General features: G+C 35.8%; 1 protein-coding gene across 1 annotated transcript in view; it reads right to left on the reverse strand.

Annotated features, from left to right (window-relative positions):
• CDH7 (cadherin 7) overlaps positions 1-27,633 on the reverse strand; it is a 138,080-nt gene that overhangs the window by 48,141 nt on the left and 62,306 nt on the right. The window contains exons 3-5 of the mRNA XM_003406257.4: positions 26,221-26,340; positions 15,624-15,791; positions 13,081-13,268 (exon numbers count right to left, since the gene is read on the reverse strand). Of these exons, the coding sequence (XP_003406305.1) occupies positions 13,081-13,268; positions 15,624-15,791; positions 26,221-26,340 (476 nt within the window). The remainder of the gene's footprint in view (positions 1-13,080; positions 13,269-15,623; positions 15,792-26,220; positions 26,341-27,633) is intronic.

The raw sequence follows: 27,633 nt of genomic DNA on the forward strand, positions 1-27,633 counted from the left end.
GAATATAACAAATAAAATAAGGATCTAAATATCAGGAACTATTATTTATTATTTCCATCATCTAATGATAAAATTTCCTCTGACTTCCATAGTTACTAGGATTTTAACCTAGATATTATAAGGAGCAGAAACCCTGGTGGTGTAGTGGTTAAGGGCTATGGCTGCTAACCAAAAAGTTCCGACTCGTAATGAACCTATACGACAGAGTAGAACTGCCCTATAGAGTTTCCAAGGAGTGCTGGTGGATTCGAGAGGCGGACTCTTTGCTTAGTAGCCATAGCACTTAGCCACTACACTACCAGGGTTTCCACAGGCCTGAAGTCCAAGAATTAAGAGTTCTCTTTCCTGGAAACCCTGGTGGTGTAGTGGTTGAGAACTTTAGCTGCTAACCAAAAGGTCAGCAGTTTGAATCCACCAGATGCTCCTTGGAAACCCTATGTGGCAGTTCTACTCTGTCCTATAGGGTCACTATGAGTCAGAATTGATTCAATGGCAACAGGTTTTCCTTTTTTTTTCCCTTGATTTTAGTTTGCTTAATGCATTTTCCTCAAGGCTGGTAATATCTAGGTAAAATGGCAAAGTAAAATTTGGAGACTTGAGAACTAAAACCCAAATCTTACCCTGTACAGACAATATTAAGATGGGGCCATCCCTACTTAAAGCCATCCATTAGTCTCTTGATAGTTTGTTGCTATTGTCATTTGTATACATTTTTTCGACTCTGACACAGAAAAATGGCAGAGAACAGAAATCGATCAAAAACGGTTCCAATTCTATCTCAGCTATTTACAAATGGTTTTGTTTTTAGAGATTATATCAAAACCAGTATTGATCTTTAATGAATGTAACTTTAATTTTTTTTTTTTCCCACTCTTGCAAAATCTCTGAAAAAAATACTGTATTTAATCAACCTGGATTTAAGCAATTTAATCCCTTGAATCCTTTCTAATATTTGCTTTTTTAATAAAAGCACAGTTATCTAATTTACTGTCAACTGGTATACTGCATAAACAAAAGGTCCATTTTCTTTATAAAAGTATAGTAGACTAATTCTTCAGGATTTTGTATTTTAAAATAAGAAAACATTATATTCCAACTAGTACAAGTGCTCTTGAGAATGCATTTTATAAGTACTTTTATAGAAAATACACCTACCCTCTATATTATCAATAAAAGTAAATCACACAGAAACACACATACATGCACACACAAAATTGTGGAAAATAAGATCATATTACCAAAAAAAAAAATTGCTATCAGTTGATTCCGATTCATAGCAACCCTGTAAGGCAGAGTAGAATTGCCCCATAGGGTTTCCAAAGAGCAGCAGGTGGATTTGAACTGCTGACCTTTTGGTTAGCAGCCGAACACTTAACCATTGGCGCCACCAGGGCTCCTAAGATCACATTAGAAGGTATCTATTGAGTACCTTCTCTGTGTCTGACAATTTAAGTATATTGAGACAGAGAACTGCCCTTCTGCCCTCATAACGTTTACTTTTTTTTTTAGTGTGAGTAGGGGAGAGGGGACACAAACATGTCAAATTATATTTCATTTCTTTTTAAAAATTGTACCAGAAATGTAAAACATTGAGTTGTTCTCAATTGTCCCTTTAATTTTAATTGCCATACATGTATGTTTGACTTTCAAACCTAAGTTCATATGCTAGGCCTCTCCTTTGGGCTACAAACCCTTATTCCCAGCCTCGTAGACAGACCCACTTAGATAGCACAAGTACCTCGACATATTCCAATCCATATTAATCATCCCCACACACCCATTCCCAAGGAAAAGCACATTTATCTATTTATTCAAGCTAGAAACATTGATTTTGCCTTTAAACTTTTTTCCTATATCAGATATTCCTTATACAATAACCAAATCCATTAATATTTGCTTTTCAAATATCTTTCTTGGAAGCTTACCCATTGAAACTGATCTAGGAATCAACACACTATGGAAAATGACAGAAGTAAGAAAAGTTGTACTTTATCTGTACCTTGTGCTAAGTAAAGCAAACTTCATGATGGACTCACTGGAAAATGTCTTTGACATACATATGCCCTGAAAAACACTGTTCTGACAACTGTCCAACCAAAGAAAGCAGAATATACTCCTAAGTTAAGAGGATTTTTGTCTTTTTGATCAAGACCATCACGCACTGATACTTATATTACAACCAACTTTCTTCAAAGAGTGCTGATTCGTTATTTTCTTTGCAAGATCCTAAATTTATCTGTGATCTGACTGTTCAAACACAGGAAAGTTTATATCTTAATAAATAGGTAGCAGCCTAAACACACGCACACACATACATAATGATTAAAATGATGTTAGGATGTACTTAGATATACACGGTTAACAATGGTTTGAATGAAGTAGAAAATACAATTTGAAATTCAGCAGATCACCAAATTAGACTTACTGGATCAATCTTAACAGATCTCAGCCTTAAAACTAAAATAATTCAAAATGCATTTTTTTCTACATTTAAGTGAGAGCATTAACTGAGCTCTATTTTGAGAAATATGTATTCTTAGTAGCAGGACTAATTGAATACAATATACAAAAAAAGGAAAATCTAATGAGAGGAAGAAAAATAAATTGGAAATGTCTTTGGTTTGGTTTTGCTCTACCACACATTGGCAGCATTTTATGAAATACTGAAATACGCAGGGGAATTAGCCCCTCATTACTGCTTGAGTTAAGAAAAGGACACATTTCAATAACAAGATAGTAAAGCCCAGAGCTTACAAATCTGTGCAGCTGAGTTGAAGGTTGAGAGAACACTGTAGACTCTAACTCTTCCTCGCCCACGGTGAATGGAGGCTAGCAGCATTATCAATCCCTGCATGTTACTGCTCTATACTTAGACTCTTTTGACTTCCTTCAGTTTTTTTTAATGTATGGATATGAGGGATTATGAGGATACAACAGAAAAATGGGTCCAAAGAAGTGTAAATATTTTATCTTGACAGCAGGAGCCACAAAACAAGCCAACCGCCTTCCAGAGATGGCATGCGTAGTTATCCTTCATAGGAAATGCAGTTTGAGAATGCTCATTTTTTACTGCACTGTAACTCTATGGTAATGTATTTTATAGGAGCAAAATTTAAAATTTAACCTCAACTGAGGGCTTATATTGAAAACTGAAGTACATTAGGGAAAAGATCGCCATATCTCAAAAAAAAAATAGCAAACTCAAGCCCCTATATTGTAAAGAATGATGCAGAAATGTAAAAGGAAGAATTCTAGGTGGAACCAAAAATACAGTTTTCTCTCACATGGGATAATGTTTGTGTGTACACTTTGTGAATTATGAAGCCCAAGGTAACAGGTTATAAAGGTTAGCGTCATATCATTCATAAAAAACCACGGAAATACCATGTCCATTGCTTTAACTTCTCAACACACTGCAGTTTTATCATCATTATTTTGTATTTATATTATATAACCCAAAAAACCCAGTGCTGTCTAGTCAATTCCGAAACCCTGGTGGTGCAGTGGTTAGGTGCTACAGCTGCTAACCAAAGGGTTGGCAGTTTGAATCCACCAGGCGCTCCTTGGGAACTCTATGGGGCAGTTCTACTCTGTCCTTTAGGGTCGCTATGAGTTATACTATATAATCAGCTTTATTCTGGGTGTGTAGAAAGAGGGATTCAATTATGGGAAAAAAATAACTCTACGGTAATGTCTACACATATCTTCAACCCTGCGTATTCTGCACATTTGGTAATACGAATACACATTTTCTTTGTAAAACACTGAAGCAATACTGTTTTTGTTGTTAGCTGCCATCGAGTCGGTTCCGACTCAAAACGGCCTATTACAGAAAAATAGAAGCAATGAGAGAATATTCAAATGAAGTCTTCCACAATTCTGTTCTCATTTTTCTTTTCTAACATCTTTCAAAAAGATATTTTTCTATTGTTCTGTCCCTGCCCTCAAACTCACCCCACGCCGAGTACAGCACAAGTAATGTTTCAAAATACAGTAATAATTTACTGAAATAAACCCCATTTTACCTATGATGTTAGATTGTGAAACAAGCAATGGACTGAGGTTGTATTATACCACAAAGTAGAAGAAAATAAGTTCAGCTGATTACCAAGCATGGTTCACAGCCAGAAAATAACCTATTTCCAATAGAAATAACTCTATCTAAATGGACACTGGAAATTTATTATTCAAGTGTGAAACAATATTTAGAGATAGTCCGCATCATCAGAGTAAATAAATTTACGTTTAACACAAACCTGTCAACATCATAGCAGTACCTTGTTATAAATGTTTTCCTATATTTAGGAGGGACTGGAAGACATATCAACAAATGGCTCATTTTCATGGATTTCCCATAGCATTCTATTGTTTATCTCAGTGAAAATATCTATTCCATGGATAATGGAAGGAGGTTCATTTGTCTTCTTTCAGAATTTCTTGATTTTTGTAAAAGTGTTCTTATGAATCGGAATCAAAAATCCATTCTAGTTTCACAGACAATTCCGCTACTAAATTTATAGAACTCAATTTATGGGATTAATGCACTTCCTGCAGACCCACTGGCTGTGAAGGGGCTCTTGAAATGTTTTACCTTGGAAGGAATGTGGGTCCCAAGTTCACTGAAATCTTGGTTGGTACCAGTGAAATCAAAACCCACCTTTTGGGTTCATAAGCAGTTGTTCTGACTGAGAGACTAGAAAAAAAATTTTTTTTTTTTTTGATTGGTTTGTTTTTTTGGAACAAATCAAACCAAACCTGTTACTGTCAAGTTGATTCCAACTCATTGCTAACCTACAGGAAACAGCAGAACTGCCCTATAGGGTTTCCAAGGAGTGGCTGGTGGATTTGAACCACCAAACATTTGGTTAGCAGCCATAGCTCTTAATCACTATGCCACCAGAGCTCCAAGTATATAATCAGATTACTGTAAAATATTAATTTTTCTGCTTCCTGTCAAATTGTTATATCACTCTGATTTATTCCCTTAGTTATAACATAGATGCCCTAAAAGTAGTTGGAACAGTTAAAAAAAAATGTCCAGTTTTTGAACAACAACTTCTGGGAAGGATGGATTTAAGAATTGAGAAGCTAGAAGCAGGTCATGCTAAGGAGCTATTAAAAGAGCTCAGTGAAGCAGTGCTAAAAAGGCTTAGGATAATGCAGAAAGAGGGACAAAAAAAAAAAGCATGCTATTTGATTATGAGCAGGAAAATGAAAACACTTGTATATTATACAACTATTACACTACATTATACCTTATACTACATTATACTACAGTCACATAAAAAAAAAATGAAATGTTTGAAATGAATTAGAATTATCACAGTTCCAAGAACAAGGGTTCAAAAGAAATTAGCATGTATTTTAATTTTCTATTTGATAATCTGTTTTATTGTTTATCCATCTAAAATATCTTATAATAATTATTATTTATAATTCATTCTGATGTGCAAAGAACTTTACATATATATTCCTATTATCAACATTGGCCTTGTGAAGTAGACATAAATACTCCCTTCACTTACAATGCATTATTTGATAACCATGTTCTCTTCCACACTATTGTTGTTATTGTTGTTGTTAGCTACCTCAAGTCATCACTGGCTCATGGTGACCCCACATACAACAGAATAAAATATTGCCTGGTCCTGTGCCATCTTGATGATTGTTGATAAGCTGAGTCCATTTTTGTGGCCACTATGTTTTTTGTATGTATTTTGAGTGCTTCCAATCTTGGTGGCATAGTGGTTAAGTGCTATGGCTGCTAACCAAAGGGTCGGCAGTTTGAATCCACCAGGCGCTCCTTAGAAACTCTATGGGGCAGTTCTACTCTGTCTCATAGGGTCGCTATGAGTCGGAATTGACTCAACGGCACTGGGTTTGTTTTTTTTTGGTTTGGTCCAACCTAGGCGGCTCATCTTCCGGGGCTATATTGGACAATATTCTATTGTGATCCACAGGGATTTCACTGGATAATTTTTTGGAAATAGTTCACCAGGATTTGTTTCCTAATCTTTCTTAGCCTGGAAGCTCTGCTGACGCCTATCCAACACAGGTGACCCTGCAGGTTGTTTAAATATCAGAGGCATAGCTTTCAGCATCACAGCAACACTGCAACCACTGTAGGACAGACTGATACCCATCCATCAATTCCACATTACACTCTGATAAAATTGGTCTGGTTGTAGTTCTCTGAACTTAACATGATATCTTGTATGTAGAGGTTTTTGCACAGGTAGTTGGTTACCTTTCTGAGAAAGGCTCCTTTTTCCTTGTTGCATTAGTTTCTTAGAGCTGCCACAAGAAAGTACCAGAAACTGGGTGGTGTCAGTAACAGAAGTCTGCTCTCTCACAGTTGTAGAGGTCAGAAGTCTGAAATCAAGTTTTGGCAGTGTTGGTTCCTTCTGGTGGCTTTGAGAGGTAAACAATCATACGACTCTCTCGTAGCTTCTGTTGGTTGCTGGCAAGCCTTGGTGCTCCTTGGCTTATGGCTGTATATCTCTAATCTCTGCCCCCATTGTTACGTGGTCTTCTCCACGTCTCCAAATTTTCTCTACTTATAAGAACATCAGTCATTGAATTAGTTCCCACTATAATCCATAATGACTTTATTTTAATTATATCTCCAAAGAATCTCTTTCCAGAGGTCACATTCTGAAGTTTTGGGTAGGCATTAATTATGGAGGGAGGGGCACTATAAAACCCAACAGAAGCCTCTCCGTGGTTCAAATGGTTAATGTACTCAGGTGCTAACTGAAAGGCTGGAGGTTCTAGCCCACCCAGAAGGACCCCAAAAAGAAAGGCCTAGCACTCTACTTTAGAAAAATGAGCCACTGAAGATCCTGCAGAGTACAATTCTACTCTGACACACATGGCATCACCATGAGTCGGAATCAACTTGATGGCAACTGGTTTGGATCTGAGGGAGCCCTGGTGGTGCAGTGGTTAAAAGCACTTGGTTGCTAACCATAAAGTTCAGTGGTTTGAACCTAACAGCCACTCCATGGGAGAAAGATGCAGAGGTCTGCTTCTGTAAAGGTTACAGCCTTGAAAACCCTATGGGGCAATTCTATTCTCTTATAGGGTTGCTATGAGTCAGAATCAACTCAACGGCAGTGGGTTTGGGTTTGGATTCAACCCAGTGCACCTGGCTACCAGGTAAATGGTGTTTTTCATCTACAATTCAACTCCTTCCCTGGGCCATGTTCATATCCTTGAGAGCCTTGATACAGTTGAACAGTTGGCTGGCAGATGGAGCCTGAGATCTCTCTGAAGCTTCTACAGAGCGTTGGATATTTCCTCAAATTCCTGTGGCCAAAGCTAACACTCTGAAAAATCACAGTATTTGTAGAATTGAGACACTGTCATTACACTGTCATTAAACCAGCTTCCATCACCAAAGGATATATATACACACACACTCCCCTCTTTAAAAATGGAAGAAAAAAACTCTTGTTCTCATAGCCAATTTTACCTCCCTGCCTAGCTTAAAGAAGGAAGATCAGAGCTCTTTTCCAGAATTAGAAGATGATGAACAGTAAGGAGGCATGGAAGCCAAGCACAGGAGGATGGTACAGGAAGAGGGAGTGTATGAAGAGCTAAAAGTAAGACAATTTATGTTTCACACAGAAAATAAAAGTAGTTTAATGTCTATTTGAGATCTCTGAATGGAAGTGGAGAAATGTGGGATATATATCTAGAAAAGGGCACCCTAAATAATTCTATGGTCAATAGTTCTCTGAAGGCTGTATAACAGTTGGGATATGAGACTTATTAGGGTTTTTTAAACAGCACAAACCCTGGGTTAATAAAGACCTTAGCACAGCACTTGGCATAGTAGCCACTCATTAAATATGAATTTATTTTTTGAATAAATTAATAAAATAATTACTTCAGAATGAGAAAACTGTAAGTAACAGTGGTCTTCCATCTAAAAACTATATGAATATATAATACCAAACACAATTTTTGCAAGGCGAAAAAAAAAATTCTGTAATCACTAAGCTTATAATGCAGAGAAAAATAAATACATCATTTCCACTATTTTTAATCAACCCTGACAGCAATCTCTTATTCACGCTGGTTCATTTCATTATGGCTGTGAATTCAGAGTTGGATTGGTTAAGCATCAGAAACCCTCATTGGAAAAGATTAGCAAATAGTGCAACATTATAATTTTTAAAAAGGAGTTTGAGAGTGGAAAAAGCTTTGGAAATAAAAATTAGCCTGATATACACCAGATAATACCCAAGTATCTATTATTTACTCAGAACTACATGGAAAAGAAGAACATAGAAGGAAAGTGTGACACAACATTTACTAACACTGAGGATTATTTCTTGATGCTGACTCATAGCGACCCTGTAGGACAGAGTAGAACTGCCCCATAGAGTTTCAAGAAGCGGCTGGTGAATTTGAACTGCTGACTTTTTGGTTAGCAGCCTAGGTCTTAACCACTATGCCACCAGGGCTTCAAGGATTTTTAGTATGAAGAACACTGTGAGCTTTCATTTGCACTCATTTCCATGTAGACATTATCTTCACTTTGTAAACAACAAGTTGTTTGTTGATAGGTGCTATTGAGTTGGTTCTGACTTACAGCAACCCTATATACAACAAAATCTAACACTGCCAGGTCTTGCACCATTCTCACAATCGTTGCTATGTTTGAACCTATTGTTGCAGTCACTGTGCCAATCCATCTTGACTATCTTCTTTTTCACTGATCCTCTATTTTGCCAGACATTATATCTTTCTCCAGGAACTGGTCCCTCCTGATAACATGACCAAAGTATGTGAAACGAAGTTTTACCATCCTCACTTCTAAGGAGCATTCTGGTTGTACTTTTTCCAAGACAGATTTGTTCATTTTTTCGACAGTCCATGGTACATTCAATATTCTTTGCCAGCACCATAATTCAAAGGCATCAATTCTTCTTAGGTCTTCCTTATCAATGTCCAGCTTTGCGTACATATGAGGCAAATGAAAATATCATTGCTTACATCAGACACGCTTTAGTCCTCAGAGTGACATCTTTGTTTTTCAATACTTTGAAGAGGTCTTTTGCAGTAGATTTACCCAGTGCTATACGTCATTTGATTTTTTATTGGCTGCTTCCACGGGCGTTGATTGAGAATCCAAGAAAAAAGAAATCCTTAACAACTTCTCCATTTATTGTGATGTTGCTTATTGGTCCAGAAGTGAGGATTTTTGTTTTCTGTATGTTGAGGTGTAATCCATACTGAAGGCTGTAGTCTTTGATCTTCATCAGTAAGGTTGTTAACAAGTCTTCCCCAAATCCTGATGCCACATTCTTCTTCATAGAGTCCAGCTTCAAGTATTATTTGCAAAGCATACAGACTAAGTATGGGGAACGGACATGACTCTGATGTACATCTTTTCTGATTTTAAACCACATGGTATCCCCTAGTTCTGTTAAAAAAAAAAAAAAAAAAAAACTGCTTCTTGCTCTTTGTACAGGTTCCGCGTGAGCACAACTAAGGGTTTTAGAATTCCCATTCTTTGCGATGTTATCCATAATATGTTATGATCCACAGAGCTGAATGTCTTTGCATAGTTAATAAAACACAGGTAAACATTTTGTAAACAACAAAGGATTTATTTTAATTTTACCTATTTCAAATATCAAGGTTTCAGATATGCTGTCTTAACATATATGCATCCTATTAGGACTGACATCTTTCTTATTTCTACAATTGGACAAGAGTTTCTGTCTCCAACAATATTCAATGCAGATCATAAAATTCTTTTAATGAGATACACTTTGGTTCAGACTTTTATAAATATTTTAATTCATTTAATGGCATTTTTAATTAGGAAAATAACAAAAGCATATTATGTGCTAACAAGTGGCCATCTAAGATGCATCAATTGGTCTCAACCCACCTGGAGCAAAGGAGAATGAAGAACACCAAGGTCATACGACAACTAAGAGCCCAAGAAACAGAAACGGCCACATGAACTAGAGACCTACATCATCCTGAGACCAGAAGAACTAGTTGGTGCCCGGCCACAATCGATAACTGCCCTGACAGGGAGCACAACAGAGAACCCCTGACGGAGCAGGAGATCAGTGGGATGCAGACCCCAAATTCTCATAAAAAGACCATACTTAATAGTCTGACAGACTAGAGGAATCCTGGCGGCCATGGTCCCCAGACCTTCTGTTGGCACAGGACAGGAACCATCCCCGAAGACAACTCATCAGACAGGAAAGGAACTGGACAGTGGGGGGGAGAGAGATGCTGATGAAGAGTGAGCTAATTATATCAGGTGCACACTTGAGATTGTGTTGGCATCTCCTGTCTGGAGGGGGGATGGGAGGATAGAGAGAGTGGGAAGCTGGCAAAATTGTCACGAAAGGAGAGACTGGAAGGGCTGACTCATTAGGGGGAGAGCAAGTGGGAGTACGGAGTAAGATGTATGTAAACTTATATGTGACAGACTGACTTGATTTGTAAACGTTCACTGGAAGCTCAATAAAAGTTAATAATAAAAAAAAGCATATTATGTATTATTGGGAAACAGTAAAAGGTATGAAAAATTGTGTGACCCAGAAACAATTACTATTAACATTCTGGCATTTTTCATGTAATCTCTTAATTTATACAAATGAAATTTTTATAAAATTTGAATCGTAATGTTTCTAAAAATTTGGATCATACTTTTTTCATATAATGTTTTATATAAGGATTTCTCATACACTTACTTAGACTAAGACGTCACTCTGTCGATGCACAAGATTCCACGACATGGCGGTATCATAAACTATCTAACCATTTCTTCCACTGTCAGGATCTCACCATCTTTCCATGTGTTCACCCTTATGATTGTGCTATAACATATACTGATGTACACAATTCTGTCTCTGAGTTTGTAATGATTTTCTTAAGATGGATAGTTAAAATTGAAAGCTAAAATTTTCTATCGCTTGGTATATTGTCTTGAAGCGCTTTTGAAAAAAACTGTACCAAAATTTACCCTGTGAGCAGGACATGGAAAAATATCTGACCATAACCATCCTTAAAATTGTATATGATTAAAAAAAAAAAAAAAGACATTAATCTCTAATAAAAAAAAAGTTCTACCTCATGGTTTCTTTTTTTACTGAGGGTCTACGTATTTCAACCGAAGTATTTTTTTAAATTGTCTGTGTCTATGGCCTTTAATGTATTTATCTATCTGTGTGAGGTACTTACTATTAATGTTCTCACTTTTTTTTTTTACAGCATCCATAGCATTTAAGAATGTGAGCTTCATATTTGAGTAAGCACTAGATTCCTGGGCTGCATTTCCAGTTAGAAGCTGGGTACAACTAAAAGCTACTTGATCTCTCTGAGCTTTGATTTCCTTATCTGTAAGTGTACTAATAACACCTTCATGAGACCGTTGACAAAATAAGACAAAGCTTTTAAACTGCTCAAAACAAAGCCTGACAGCTACTAATCACTAAGTTATACTATCTAAAACAATAATAATTATTATTAGTCAGTGTTATGTCTTTATAAGTGAGATCTGATTTCTCCTTGTAACTTCTTTATGGGCTTTAGGCTTTTATATTCATTTTATCCAGTTTTTTTTTTTTTAATAGTTTTCCTTTTTAACAATTAATTCTCTAAAACTGCTAGAAATAATACTAAAGATTTGAGGATGAATTTTTTTATTTTTCTATTACAGAAGAAAATATCATATACATTTTTTATATGTTTATGTATACACACATATACACATACACACATATATGTAAACACATACATATATACATATACATATGTTTAAAAGCACATATACATATATGTATCAAATACACACAAGCATAATACACATATGTGTTTCTTCAATGCTATATACTATTTTCATTATAATATATGAAATATGTTTTGTTCAATAAAAATAATTTCAATATGAATTAAAATTCTTGAACATGAATAGACTGATTTCAGCTCAGTCTTTGAAATCTGTGTATTTTAGTAGATTCCTTTCATTTTAGATAACTAAATAGTTTTCCAATAGCTGGCCTATCCTAGTTACTGAAACATTTTTACACAGATTGTCACCAACTGAGCTGAAACAGCAGCTGTCCACTGGAAATAAATGCTGAACCATTTGCCCACTGGCCTGAACTCAAACATACGTTTTCCTATGACAACAAAAATATAATTTGCTTCATTGATATCTATTACTTATTGAGGAGTGTTAATTACAGAGCTATACACCTGGATTGTCAGACCGGCTGGCATAAAACTCCCACATAGCTTCAAACACACACACACACACACACAGTATTTCCAATATTTGAGATAGTAACACTATATTCTAGAATAGTTCCTTTTGATCTACTTTAAAAACAAAATCTTTGTCAAATGTCATGTCTATACAGCACAGAGAGGGTAAAAAGCTCACCTTTCCCTGTATCTATTCAGTGTTTGGAACTAATTTAAATTTGTAAGGGTATGCAGTCTTTAGTTTGGGTTATGTTATCTTACTATCTCCTCTGCACGTTTAAGGGATTATAATGGGCTATACAACTTCCTGTACTCCTTTTTATGAATTCTTTAAATATTTTAATTACTATCGATCTTAAAAGGAATACTTAGTGGTAGAGAAATTCTTTAGCATTCTGGTTTCTCATTCCAAGTTTATTTAAATTACTTTCAAGAATGCAGAGCACATGTCTAGTTTGCTTAAAAAGGCACTCAGTTTATTTTAAGGTTTCATTAGTGGAACAGTCAATAAAGAAGCATGTTCATTGCCCCAAGTAGGTAATTTCAAATAGCACGTACACCACTGCACCTTATAGTTGTATTGTGTATCTACAGATAAGGGCTGTAAGTTTACGCAGAGAGAATTGAGGAGGTATGATTACAAAGGCCATTCCAGGTGCTCGAAGATCTCGACATCTAACAATAAATGCATAGTTCTCTTCCAAAAACTTGAATATCAGTGGTTCCATATGGCTTTTCATCTTATCTGGTTCATTCTTCTATCAAACAGACATGACTTCTCAGTAATCTCTGCATTGTTACTCTCATAAAAAAACAAAATAAAGAAAACATTACCTTTTGTATAGTAATGATTCCCTCTTGTGTATCTTTGTCAACAGAAATCTTGAAGATCCCTAATCCATCACCATCCACAATTTTGTACTCCATTTCTGCATTAGCTCCTATATCTGCATCGGCAGCTTTGATTCTGGCCACCACTGAAGCCACCGGCAGTGATTCTGGGACGTTATATTGGTAGGACCCTGTGAAATTCAAAACAAGAAATGAACAAAACCTGGCCAACCAATGAAAACTTAACTATTTGATTATTTTGTGTCTTCTTTGCTTAATTTTTTTTTTTTAAATTAAAGAAGATGCTAAAGGAATATGAGACAAATGACAAGTTTCATATAGCCTCGAGAAATCTATGAGGTAGATCGGATAATAATTACAATGTGACAGCAGAAACAGTTGTTCTGCTGAAAGGCAAAAGAAGGAATCTCCATTCTTGTATTTCTAGTAGTGAGAAAAATGCTACCTTTAATAATACAAATAAAATTTTTAAATTATTCCGATAAGCTTTCAAATGGACAAATACAAGCCAAAAAGTCCTCATAGCTTAATGTTGGAATTTACTTAATATTATTTACTATGAAAGTTCCATAAAATTATACAAGGGAGTTTATGAAAGACAATATTAATTTTTTTAACTCATAAATTTTCCAAGGGTTGGAATTCTTTGTAGGTTGCATGTAGACCTGATTTGGGGCACAATGGTACCTTTTTACCATTTAGATTTTATTTTTTACCAATATTATATTACAATACTACCATAAGTAATATGATTTGAAGAAAAAAGAGAAGTAAAAAAGAACACATTTTTTTTTAACTTTCTTTTACAAAAATTCCTCTTCCTCATAACCCAACTCAAAAAAAAAAAAAAAATGGGAAGAAGATGAAAAGGGGCATGTACCACCTCTCAGAAACTAAGAATGTCCTCAGAACACGATGTTCCTTTACATTTTTCTTTAATCCTTTACTTTTCTCTGCTTCCCACATTGTATTCTATTTCCATTTGTTTGTTAAACTATGGTGTCTTTCATTTTTTTATGAAGAGAGAGGCTGAGATTTGTTGCCATTTGCAACGTTTTAACTTTGTTGAAGTTACTATTTTTTTTCTTTAAATGATTATAACATATGCTCATCCTATTTGAGAGGCTCCTTACCACACATCTAAAAGCGTTCTTAGTAAAATCCAAAAATTTCAAGGTACAAATAGTAATTACATAGCAGAGAAAACTCCAGCAAAAATGAAAGATCTTATGAACACCCTTGGTTTTCCTCACTTATTAAAAAGGGGAAGAGCATCTATCTAACAAGCTAGAGAACTTGTGCTCTATCTCATCAAAGCATGACAGCTGAGGCCAAGAAAACCTCTTAGTAGCAAGCCTTATCACTATAGGCTTAAAGAAAAGAAAAATAGTTCGTTTTCTTATGTTCATCAACAGTTCACTTTCATTCTTCAGCCCTCATTCTTCCCCATGATAAGCCATCAAGAGCACCACTAAGGCTAGATTCATTTAAAAATAAATAAATAAAATAAACTTGGGGTCACTTTTTCTTATATTGCATTGAAATGTTTACTGTACAATAATAGGAATTTTTGAAATATATAAAATTAAAACAAAATCACTAAAAAAACAGTACTTGAAAAGAAAACAGGGATATACCTATTTGCTCTATTTGCTTAGAAAGTATCCTTATCGACATGATTCACTTCTAAGGTCTCTTTGTAAGACAGCTTAGTTCCCCGTTACTATTGAACAAGTATATCAGAGGTATTGTATTCTGTACAATCTCCGTATTTCCTTGAGCATTCTAAGGACATACCATGTACACTTCCTACCTCCCCACCCCTTCCCCCCGCCAAAAAATTAACTAAAAGACAGCGAGATGAAATGTTTTTTACAAACAGTACACCTCTATCTAGAGAATTTTTCCCCTTTTTCTTGGTTAAGTCAAAAGTCACTTTGGTCAAAGAAGCAAAATTGAGGGCATGACGTTTTTTGGTCCTTTAGATCGATTTCTTTTGAAACACTAAATTTTTACACTAGGAAGATGTGGTAAAACCGCTAAAGGCAGGTTCAGTGTGTATGAATTGGTTTTAAAAAAAAAAGTATGGAATGAAATATAAAAATGCTGAGTACTCTTTTTTTAACTTTAAAAATAACCTTTCAAGTGTGTAGAATCATAAAGGATATCTGAATATTACTAATTAGCAACAACTTCATAATTTGCAGAACATATAAAAAGAATAACTCTGAGAATAAAAAGGCTAATACACAGTAAGATGAACTGCCTAGTATTCAAGGTACGAATGAAAGAAAATCATATTTAAGATAAATACAAATATATGATTGCCCCTATTTGTTTTCAGTACCCTTATAATTTCACATTATTGGAATTAAAATCATGCCTCTGAGAGAATACACTTCTTGGAGCATGCAGTAAGAGAATTACTTGTTTGAGAAGTACCCAAAAAAAAAAATTCCTTTTAAAAGTATTTTTATAGACTTCCAAGGAAAGTAGCAATGTCATCATTTTAGAAAATATCTTACTTCGTGGAAAGCGAGGTGGGTTATCATTGACATCAGTGAGGGTAACGGTGACTGATGTGGTGCCTGACAGTCCTCCATTTTGACCAACCATATCCTTTGCCTGAATAACAAGCAAATACTGGTCTTTAGCCTCTCTATCCATGTTGGGAAGGGCGGTCTTGATGACTCCTGCAAAATTTCAAATCCCAGTAAAATGTGTCATGAATCACTACATTTCTACTAACAGAGAACATACAGGTAGCAAAACACTCTTGAGTCCTTCCCTTTTTTTTGTTTGCTTTTAATAATTCATGTGTGTATTAAAGACCAAAGAGATGTGATAATTACATCTAATATAAAAAAAAAAAAAAACTACAAAGTGGAAGAGAAGGGTTTCTCAACAAGGGAGAAGATTATCATTAGGTTTCATGGACACATGGTTAAGGCAATAACAACATATGAATAAATAAAATAGACCCCTTATCTAGAATAATGAACAGTCAAGTGTACAAGTACCTGACAAAGAACCCCTCCTTTCCTTCTCTTCCATCCTCTCCTACAACTTACTGTCCAAAGGACTTGAAATCACTATTAACCTTTTGGTTCTGGTCGCTCCTATCTCTATTCCTTCCATTAATTGAAGTATTCTACAAAGATAAGTGTGAGAACAATGTACACTAACAAGCATTACACCATCTCAATCTATGGCTGTGATGTCAGATGATCTCACGCTATATCTAACGGCCTGAGAAAAGCACTCAAGATGAGACTGACTGTGTTAATGGCAATCAATAACATTGAAAACATCGGTGAGCTTTTTTGTTGTTGTTTGCTTCTATCAATTGCACTTAATATTGATACTTCATCTTAAGACTTTAGATGTGTGAGAAACTGACTTCAGAATTTCACGTTGCTTGTCTTGGAAAGTTGACTCAAGAGTCAATGTTGCAATGAGTTGTTTTACATTACTAACAATTTAATTATTATGGAAACATATTAGCCAATGATGTTATGGAATGGCGACATGGAATGTGCCTTGCAAATATATAAAATGGCATATATACCTAATATTAATGTACAAATAGTTACACTGAATGAAAAATTCTTTATTTGGTATTCATCTATAGAAACATTGAAACTAATATGAGAGCATCTTTACTAATGAAATATAAAAAGTCTACAATAATATCCTACCTAATCATTTCATGGACTTTCAACTTTTCCAATAAAGCAATGTCTTCCCTATGCACCTAGGATTTTGTGTTTTAGACCTGGATTCAAAAAATGACTAATGTATCTTGTCTACAGATTTTAACTTACAGAAGGATGTCAAAATTTAAACTCTCTTTCATACCTCATGAAGATGAACTCTGTTATCATGGACTGCTCAGGGGCAAAACTGTTTTTTATTACTAGGAAGGTTCTTTCTTTGGCAGAGAAATTACTGCATACAAATTGGGATAAACATTCTTTTTTCTGGGTGTTCAGCATAAAAATGCTTTCATGTCATCTGAATATATGAAAAGAATAGAGTAGCTGCTAATTTAAATTGTCTAAAGGCTCCTTCCTCAATGTGCCCATGTCATAATGATGCATGTTGTATTTCATGTACTAAGCATAAATTATAAGTTTTGAGGGCAAAATCTATACCCACCCAATTCCTTACAATATTCTACAGTGTGGTAACTGTTCTCAGAGTGGGGAACAGGGATGAAAAATTCAATAGTTTAAGAATAATTTATTATCGATTTCCGAGGTTCCAAGTTTAATAACACTCTTACTATCTTAAGCAACCATATTTTTGTTTGTCTCTTGTTCTCTCTTTTTTTCTCTCTCTCACATACACACACCAGTGAGACAGCAATAGCTGAAACATTTAAATTATGCTTTTTTGAGTAAGTCATGTATTTTTTTACATCAATCCTTTATTCTAATTCACTAATTTCAAACGGACTCTTTAGCTACAATCACAGCAATACAGGGTTACTTTAAATACCACTGTTTAGCTATCTTCACACTGCTCATATGTAATCTTTGAAATATCACAACAAAAATCAAAAGAAACAGTCATATACCCATGAGGTTCAGCTGGTAAGTATCTTAGTTATCCAGTGCTTCTATATCAGAAATACCACAAGCGGATGCTTCAACAAACAGAAGCTTATTCTCCCACAGTCTAGTAACCTACCCCCCCACCAAAAAAAAAACCTAGAGGTCCAAATTTAGGGCATCAGCTCCAGGGAAGGCTTTCTCTCTCTGCAGGCTCTGGAGGAAGGTCCTTGTCATCAATCTTCCCCTGGTCAAGGAGCTTCTCAGTGCAGGGACCCGGGTCCAAAGCATGTTTTCTTTTCCTGGCACTACCTCCTTGATGGTATGAGGTCACCCTGTCTCTGTCTGCTTCTCTCTTTTATATCTCAAAAGAGATTGGTTCAAGACACAATCTAAGCTTGTAGCTTGAGTCCTGGTTCATCAACATAACTGCCGCTAATCCCATCTCATCAACATCATAGAGATAGGATTTACAACACACAGGAAAATTACATCGGATTACAAAATGGCGGACAATCACATAATACTGGGAATCATGGCCTAGCCAAATTGATATACATATTTTGTGGGGACACAATTTAATCAGTGACAGTAAGTACCTGATGTATATTATTTTTAGAGCCATGATTCTACGAATATTTCATGTTTGTTATTCCACGCTTCTGCTAACTCTAATCTGTAACAAAGCAAACACTGACTTCACTAATAGTCACTGTTGCCAACCATATGCCATCTATGTCTAAGAGTTCTGGAACTTACATATCTGCAGCTTTTTGTTTTGTTCTGTTAATCATTTTGTATTTATTTGTGCCTTTTTTTTAAATTGAGGATTGCCTATATTGAATTATTGACCAAAACCATGGGTTTTATCTAGATAACAAAACATCAAGACAGTTATTATCTAAAAGGATTCCCTCCCTACTCAAGTTTTAATTTTTAATTTCAATTCATTTCTCATTTTTCCTTCCAGTATCAGTATGTGTGAATTATCATCCTTGCACAATGATTATGAAGGAGAAAACCCCATAGTATCTCAACTATTCAGCAAAGCCAACACTACAACCTCATCCTCTCATGGTTTTGTTTAGCGGCATCATTTCTGAAAGGAAATACAGCACTATTAGAAGTCTGGGAGTTAAAGTTAACTTATTTTTCACATCTCTAATTGTCTCTTTACAAATGATCCTATAAATAACACATTTCCAAAGCAGAAATCAGCACAAAGTTGCAAAGTAGTGCAGGTGGCAAAGGTAATTTCCAAATAGCTCAACTACTAAACATATTTTTGACAAGAATGGAGTTATGGTGTGAAAATTAAATTTAAATAAGGACATTCAACAATAATAGATTTCTAGCTTCTTGACTTTTGCTAGCTTTTACTTTTAAGTATAAAGCAACTACATTTGGAAAAGAATTCTCAAACACTGGGTTTGGTTTCTGTTTTGTTTATACGTGTGTATGTGTGAGTATACGCAACAAAACCTGCAAAAGCCGAAACCCGTATAAGGCGGAAACCTATCAAAGAAGGGATATTCAAATATTTTCCACTAATAGAGAGCAACAGAAAATTGGTAAGGCTGCACCCTGCCAAAGTTGGAAAACTTACGAGACCCAGAAAAACAAGGCAGTCCCAGCAAGTTCCAGCTCTCCGCAGGTCTCACTGTACAAAGAACTAATGTTTTACGTGTGTGCAGGGGCATGTGCACGCAAATCATTGGCAGGATCTCTGTGAACTGGTAAAGGCCAATTATGGCTAACTGGATCCCTACAGTTATGTGAGATATTCATAGAAGATAGCAATTTAATTTCAATAATCAATAATTTTAAGCCATTTGTGATGAGAAAACCTATCTTATAGTTCTTTATAGAGAAGATTGGCTTGGATTTTAACATTTTTTCTGTAGAAGTACATCTGACCCAGCAGCCTAGACCTTTTCATGCATTTATAACACATGGTTACAATAAGCATTGTACATACAAAATTTAAACTTTTATTATTATTATTCAACAACTGCCTGTTTTCTTGTCTGGGAATAAATTATCTCATGATTCTCTAGCACCCTATCAGCCACTGATGGTTTTATATATATATATATATATATATATATATATATATATATATATATATATATATACTATCATCCTGGAATCTTTTCAGAATGTGGTGTGTGTACCATATGTAAAATAAAAGACACATTTCCAGAACCCACCCCAGTTTAGGGAACCAGAAAATCCTTAGAGTCTGGATTCTGGACATGATGACTTTGGATTAGCCTCGGGAAGCCAGTCAACCATGTGACCCACAGGAACACAGGTTTGGGATATTCATGCCGTAAGGGCTTATCTCATTGGGATTTTCCTGACTGAAACCAAATCAACATTTGGATACACCTCTGAGTGGACTAATATTACACAGAGAAGGTAAATTAAAAAAAAAAAAAAAACCAACATTCTCTGAAATCTAATTAATTAGATCCTTTGATACTAGGGTCAAAGTCTTCTGAATTTACTAGCTTCCAAAACCATTTGTATTCTTTATTCTCTTTATTAAGAGCTTCATTAAGAGCTTCTCAGGGCATGGACTCTGGGTCCAAAGGATACATTCTGCTACCGCTCTGCTCCCAGTCCTTCTTTCTTGGTGGCATGAGGTTCCTATCTTCTCTGCCCAATTCTCTCTTTTATATCTCAATATACCATCTAATCCTGTAGATTGAGTCCTGCCTCATTAACATAACTGCCTCTAATTTCTCCTTATTAACATAGTGGTTAGGATATACAACACATAGCATAATCATATTAGATCACAAAATGGTAGACAACCACAGAATACTGGAAATCATGGCCTAGCCAAGTTGATATACATTTTTGAGGGACAAAATTCAATCCATAACAATGTCTATGGAAGCAGCAGTCAAGAAATCAACTAACCTATTGCATTGGGCACATCTGCTACAAAAGATCCCTTTAGAATATAAAAAAGCGAAATGTCACTTTGAGGACTAAGGTGTGCCTGACCCAAGCCATGATTATTTTCAATCGTCTCACATGCATGTAAAAACTGGGCAATGAATACGGAAGACTGAAAAAGAAATTGATGCATTTGAATTATAGCTTTGGGGAAGATTAAATATACCATGGACTTTCAGAAGGAAGTCTTGGAAGAAGTACAGCCGGAATGCTCCCTAGAAGCAGGGATGGTGAGACTTTGTCTCACTTACTTTGGACATGTTATCAGGAGAGACCAATTCCTGGAGAAGGACGTCATGCTTGGTATCAAGTAGAGGGTCAAAGAAAAAGTGGAAGACACTTGGCAAGATGGAGGGGCGCAGTGGCTGCAACAATGGGCTCAAACATAGCAATGATTACGAGGATGGCACAGGACTGGGCAACGTTTCGTTCTGTTGTACATGGGGTCACTATGAGTCAGAACCAACTCGACGGCACCTAACAACAAGAACAACATACGTAATTGATGGTGAGCTGAAAATGTATTTGTGTGTATTTTCTGTCAATAGGTAGTACTGGTATTGGTAAACATCTCAACGCTGCTTATTATCAACATGAGCATATTCTGGTTTACAGTATAGCAGTAAGTGTTATATTACATAATATTTATAGTGTACATTCAAGTAGGAAACCCTGGTGGCATAGTGGTTAAGAGCTACAGCTGCTAACCAAAAGGTTGGCAGTTCAAATCCACCACACTCCTAAGAAACTCCATGTGGGCAGTTCTACTCTGTCCTATAGGGTCGCTGTGAGTCAGAATTGACTCAACAGCAATGGGTTTTTTTTGGTTATATTCAAGTAAAGAACTCCAATGCAGTATTTTGTCCATGAACACACAATTACCTATTTAACATAATGTGATCAGTTGTTATATTTCAGGTGAGAAATACTTGCCTATGCATAGCACGTTCTGACTGAAAAACAATGGTCACTTTGTAAATGTATCGAGAGTCCTAAATGTTAGCTTCTTTCCTGGGGAGAGTTACTGGTTGAAAATTCATCCTATAATATTACATATTGATAACTATCCGATTTTTTAAAATATTTAAACACTGAAATAAAAAGAAATACTGTAAAACTTTATACTATTAAAAGAAAAATAATTAAATGGAGAATGAGTTAGCAAGCATTCATAGTTGTGAACATCTTTGGGACTTGAATTGCACTGGGAAAATAAACATACTGGTCAATATAAAAAAATAAAACCAATTATGTGTCTAACATATTGTGAAGTAACTGAGTTAAATATTTGTGAAATACAAAGTTGAATAAAGACTAGATTGAAGCAATTCTCTTGTTTTACCAATACAGAAACTGAGGAAGTTAGGTACAAAGAAATATATGTTTCATTAAGCAATTTCAATGTTTAAGGAAAATAAATATTCATGGTACTTGATCATTAAATTCCAAAGGGACCTGGAAACTGGAATAAGCATCAATGTTTAAGACTTGCATTTTGATTAAAAAAAAAAAAAAATTCCTTTAACCAGAAGAGTTTAAATACTGGGATATTAATTATAAATGGGTTTAATAAAATAGCCAATAAAATCAAGTACAGTACTTTTATCATCTGATATTCATCAGCAGTAAATCAAACAGGAAAGAAATCAACACCCCTGGCTCTTATAAGGACTATGCTGCTCCTTAACGAAGAAAACATTTTAGGGGGAAAAAAATTTCAACCCATTTTCAGAACTAAAATCACATTTCTTTTGGATATACATTTTATTTTAAAGATAAAATGTAAAAGGTGAATCTCTTCTGGATAACATTATTCCCAAATTTTGTACGTAAGCTTTGTATTATTTGTTTACAAGTAAAGCATATAATACCATCATAAAAAGATAATAGCGAGCAACAATAAAGATGGAAAGTTCTCAAACACCAAAAGATTCCAGAGCTGATGGCAAATAAAGTCACTGAGGAAAAGCCACCTCTTCCATCCTGTGAGGGGGCGTCCTCAGCCATCTTGAGAGGAGCTAAGACTCTGCCCCCCACAAAACATCAGCCGGGCCACAGAATGGAACATGTGGAGGACATATTTGGGAGGATGCTTTGTTATGAGACTACAGTATTGTTGTTGGGTACCACTGAGCTGATTCCAACTCATAGCGACCCCATGAGACAGAATAGAACTGCCCTATAAGGTTTTCTTAGCTGTTATCTTTACAGGAGCAGATCTCCATGTCTTTCTCCTAAAGAACCACAGGTGGGTTTAAACCACCAACCTTTTGGGAAGCAGCTGAGTATTTAACCATTACACCACCAAGGCTCCTTGGGATGATATTACTTACATAAAATTATGATGTAACAAGCATGCATATAATAAACACTGCAGGTGGCATATATTCACACCTGCTATGTCTTAAGGAAAGAAGTCCTTGTGGTGCAATGGCTAAACACTCGGCTGCTAACCAAAAAGTTAGTGGTTCAAACCTAACCCAGTGGCTCCGTGGCAGAAAGACTTAGAGATCTGCTCACATAAATATGTTGTTATTGTGTGCCGTTAGGTCAATTCCAACTCATAGCAACCCTATAAGACAGAGTAGAGCTGCCCTGCAAACATTACAGCCTGGGACACCCTCTGGAGCAGTTGACTCTGCCACACTGAGTCTTTATGAGTGGAAAATTGACTCAACAGCATGTAACAACAGCAATATCTAAGAAAGAACTCCTAACTGCCAAGTGATGTTTAACACTCAGTCCGTTTTCTAAGACCAGCTTCATAGGTGTGGTTTTGTGCTCTGCGGATTAAGTTTGAAGTTCTTAATGATTTTAGAAAAGGGGGCCCTGCACTTCCATTTTGAATGGTCAATTATGTAGCCAGTCATGCCATTGTCAAAGGTAAGATGGGATTTGTTTGCTTGTAGGTTAGAGAATGGAAGACATCTTAGAATATTTCTCAGTCTACCGTAAGTTTGAGGACAATATGAAGATAAATGATGGGAATCCTCACAGTTCCTTTAATGCTTCATTCCTTTGTTTTTGCTACCATTCTATCTGCTTGTTGAAGCATATTATCAACACTGGTTTTTGCAACGACCCACAGTTAACCTCTGGTCCCTCAGTCTGGAAGTTGGTTGCAGATGGTACTTGTGCTCTGAGCTTTTAACCGTGCTACTTTCTAAGAAGTTAAAACGAGCTATAGAAATGTGCCTAGCAGTGCCTGCTGAGACCTAGTTTTATATAATCTTTATTTGGCATATCTTCAACGTTTTTCCTGTCAAATGTGTTACTTTCTTCCAGAAAATCCTTAGATTTGGATACGTGGAAAATGATGTTATTTCTTATAAAGGTAAGAATCAGACTGACATCATGTAAGGAAGACTAACTGGAACTTGATTTACAGTTCTCTCTGCCCTTAGGGAGTGAAACTTCCAGTTTTGTCAGAAGAATACAATTTAGCTTTTTCTTGCAAGAAATGTATCCTCCATAGAATGAATTACCGAAACAGCAGAGAGCACGAAAACACCCAGATAATCGCTGCACTAAAGACTGCAGAAAAAGAAGTCTCAATGGATTACATGTTACCCAGTATTTAAAATAACAAAACAAAATGAAACTAAACTTTCGTTCATCTCTTATAATATACCATCCTTTAGACTCGGAAATTCAAATTAAGTTTTAACTACTAATGATGTAATGCCAGGACATAATCTAGAGACCATTTGGTCACCAACGAGTGATATTTTCCCTTTACAGGTAATATGAAAACCCGGTTATCTTATAGCAATGTTAAAATCACAAGCCAGTCATCACTAGCAGCAAAATATTTAACCCCTGAGATCAGTACATACTATTTTGGGGCAGATTATATAAGGCGGGCGTGTATAATTTGTGAGCAAATTGTCAGAAACTTGTCAATGTCTTTCTAGGCTTCAAAGAGCAGATATATAAGGGAAGAGGTGGGTGTCTGGATTTAAGTTTCTTAGATCTATCAGTACACTTTCTACCAGCACATTTTCTGCATTCACAAGGTTTACATCATAAGTCAAATGCTTTCATTTCCTTCTCCCTCAATACTTGCTTAATCAGAACTGTTTCTTCCCTATTAGACTTTCCAAGTGGTTGCCAAACTCTGCCCCTAAACCGGTATTAAAAATGCAGCCTCTATGAAAACTGTAATAAATGATAAGCTAGGGCGACGCCGTGGTTAAATGTTTAGCTGTTATCTGAAAGGTCGGCGGCTCAAACACACCAGCCACTGCATGGGAGAAAGACATGGCAGTTTGTTTCCCTAAAGGTTACAGTCTTGTAAACCCAATGGGGTGGTTCTGCTCTGTCCTGTAGGGTTGCTATGAGTCAGAATGGCCTCATTCGCAATGGGTTTGGGTTTTGGTTCTTCAGGGTTGAATTTACCCCTCTGTCCATGTACAACTGTCACTGTCAAAAGACATTTAAAATATTTATCTCCCATACTGAGTTGAGAATGAGTTAATAGTGCTGCTTTTGTCAACATGGAAAATAAGATCAAGGGCATTCAAATAGATATTTAGGATCATAAGTATGTATCAAATAGTCATAATCATAAACTCAGATATTCTAATCCACGATAAGTGCAAAAAGTTTTAAAATGTAGAGAAAGTTGTATTTCCACAGTGATGAAAAGAATCCATGGCACACACCCACCCATTCTCCCTCACACCTACCCCACGCATCCCCCCACACACACAGCCAGAAAAGCAGACTAGATTAAAACGTTAATTTTTTTTTTTTAACCCAGGGAATAAAGCTCCAGTTTACAGTCTTATTAAACTATTTCAACTCAAAAACAAAACAGAGCAAACCAAACAAATATTCTACTGATGCAGCCTTGCAACTCACCTAAGTTTTTTTTTCTTAAAATTAAAAAAAAAAAAGCTTTTAATTTCATTTTTACTTAGCAGATCATCATAATTGTTATGTTTAAACCAATTTCCTTGAGAAACCATATCTCTGGAAGGATCAACTGAATCTACCGCATGAAAGGTGGATTCTGCTTCTCAGTTAAACTTTCCTGTTGATAATCCTTATGTGAATTTATTAAAGACACCGAAAAACTCACTAGCAAATCATCAAGATTTTCTTAACATAGGAATAGCAGCTGGAATACTTTTTAATACTTAATGCCCTTTGCTGTCGAGTTGATTCCAACTCATGGTGACCCCGTGTGTGACTGAACAGAACTGCTCCATAGGGTCTTCTTGGCTATAATCTTTATGGAAGTAGGCTTTTTTTCCAAGGATCTTCTGGGTGGACTTGAACGGCCAACCTTTTGGTTAGCAGCTGAGTGCTTAACCATTTGTACCACCCAGAGACTTCAGTACTTAATACTGTGATTAGTTTTGGTAGAAATACTGATAAATATAATAAAATATTCCAAAAAGAGGTGATCGCCATATTTATATAAACTTATAAATAACATGCTATTTATTGCCATAATGTTTCTATTGAGGGAAGCAAAATAAAAAATAGTGTTTTGTCAGTATCTACTAGATTTAATAATTTTTTCAAAAACTGATATTAATTCCAAGCCAAGCTATACATCATGACTTTACAAGGAGTGTTGCCGTTTGATTTTTACCTGTCTTTGGTTCCACCGAAAAGTATGGCTGTCCTTGCAGAATGCTGTAGACCACTCGGGCGCTGTTCCCGTAGGTAGGGTCGTCAGCATCTGTGGCTGTGACTTGTACCACGGAGGTTCCTATGTGCCAATCCAAAAGCCAATGAATTAAACATTTCCAAGTGCCACACAACGCAAGAATTTACAAAATGCTGCAGATTCTACATTAGATTTATATGTAATTTTCCATTTATCTTGCTTCAAGGTACATAAATACATACATATATATACACTCACACACGCACACATACACAGACAGACACAGACACACACAAGGCCCTGTTGGTGCAGTGGTTAAGAGTTTGGCTACTAACCATAAGGTCAGCAGCAGTCCGAATTCACCAATCACTCATTTATTTATATACATTTATATATATAAAATAAGACAAACCTGAAAACGTGATAAATGCTTATAAAACTTAGAAATATATAGGGAATATGAATACATTTTGGTTAAAAAAAATTAATCAGATGGATGATGCACTTTAAACTGGTATACACTCAGAATTTGACGGGGCCAAAATTTTAGGCATCAGGATCAGGTAAGAAGTTCCCACCAACAGCAGTGTCAGTAAGTCTTAAATGCTGTCCAGTGGGCAGCAGGGCAAATAATAGCATCTTGGACACTCAAATCATTGAGAGAATCTTATTGTTAAATGGGGCCACACGGAAACTGAAACTTCATTAATTACAGAAAGAATATTTGACTGATCCATTTAATTGATATTAGGTGGCTACTCCAGCTCAATAATAGTTGCTTTGTTTTTATTTGTTTCTATTAATTGATTTACAAACAAAACCATAAAATGAAAATTGAAACGAAACTTCTCCAAACTAGGGAAAGCACGGCAAGCATCTTGCATTACTAGGCGTTTTCTATGCTGCAGACGATAGATAGAAGGCCATATCGTGTGTTCATTTTAATATGTATCCACTTATTCAATCCGGTAAGTACTGATATTGATTTATTGTTTTTGTTTCTATTTACAATATACCCTTCAAAATATTAGAAAGCCTGATGTTTGCTGTGTTTACATATTTCAGTACTTACTATTATAGCATTTATGTCCTATGTGATGAAGACGAGACATGCTGACTGACCAGAGCCTCTTTCTTTAGGTATGCCTTTAAGTTAGTCTTAATTATTGCTTCTGATAACTTCCTGAAAATACGGCATTTGAAACTAACATCTCTTTAGGATATACTCCTACGTAAATGTGCCTTTCTAAATGCCTCTTACTAAGTCATGAATATCCATTTTTGCTACAAATCCATTCTCTTTTCCATGCACTGATTGCCCTCACCAATTCTATTTTCCCTAAAATTGGTTGTAAACTGTGACGTTATATGTACAGCACCATTTTTAAAATCCTG

The sequence above is a fragment of the Loxodonta africana genome, chromosome 11 (genome assembly GCF_030014295.1).
Source record: "Loxodonta africana isolate mLoxAfr1 chromosome 11, mLoxAfr1.hap2, whole genome shotgun sequence".
Taxonomy (NCBI): domain Eukaryota; kingdom Metazoa; phylum Chordata; class Mammalia; order Proboscidea; family Elephantidae; genus Loxodonta; species Loxodonta africana.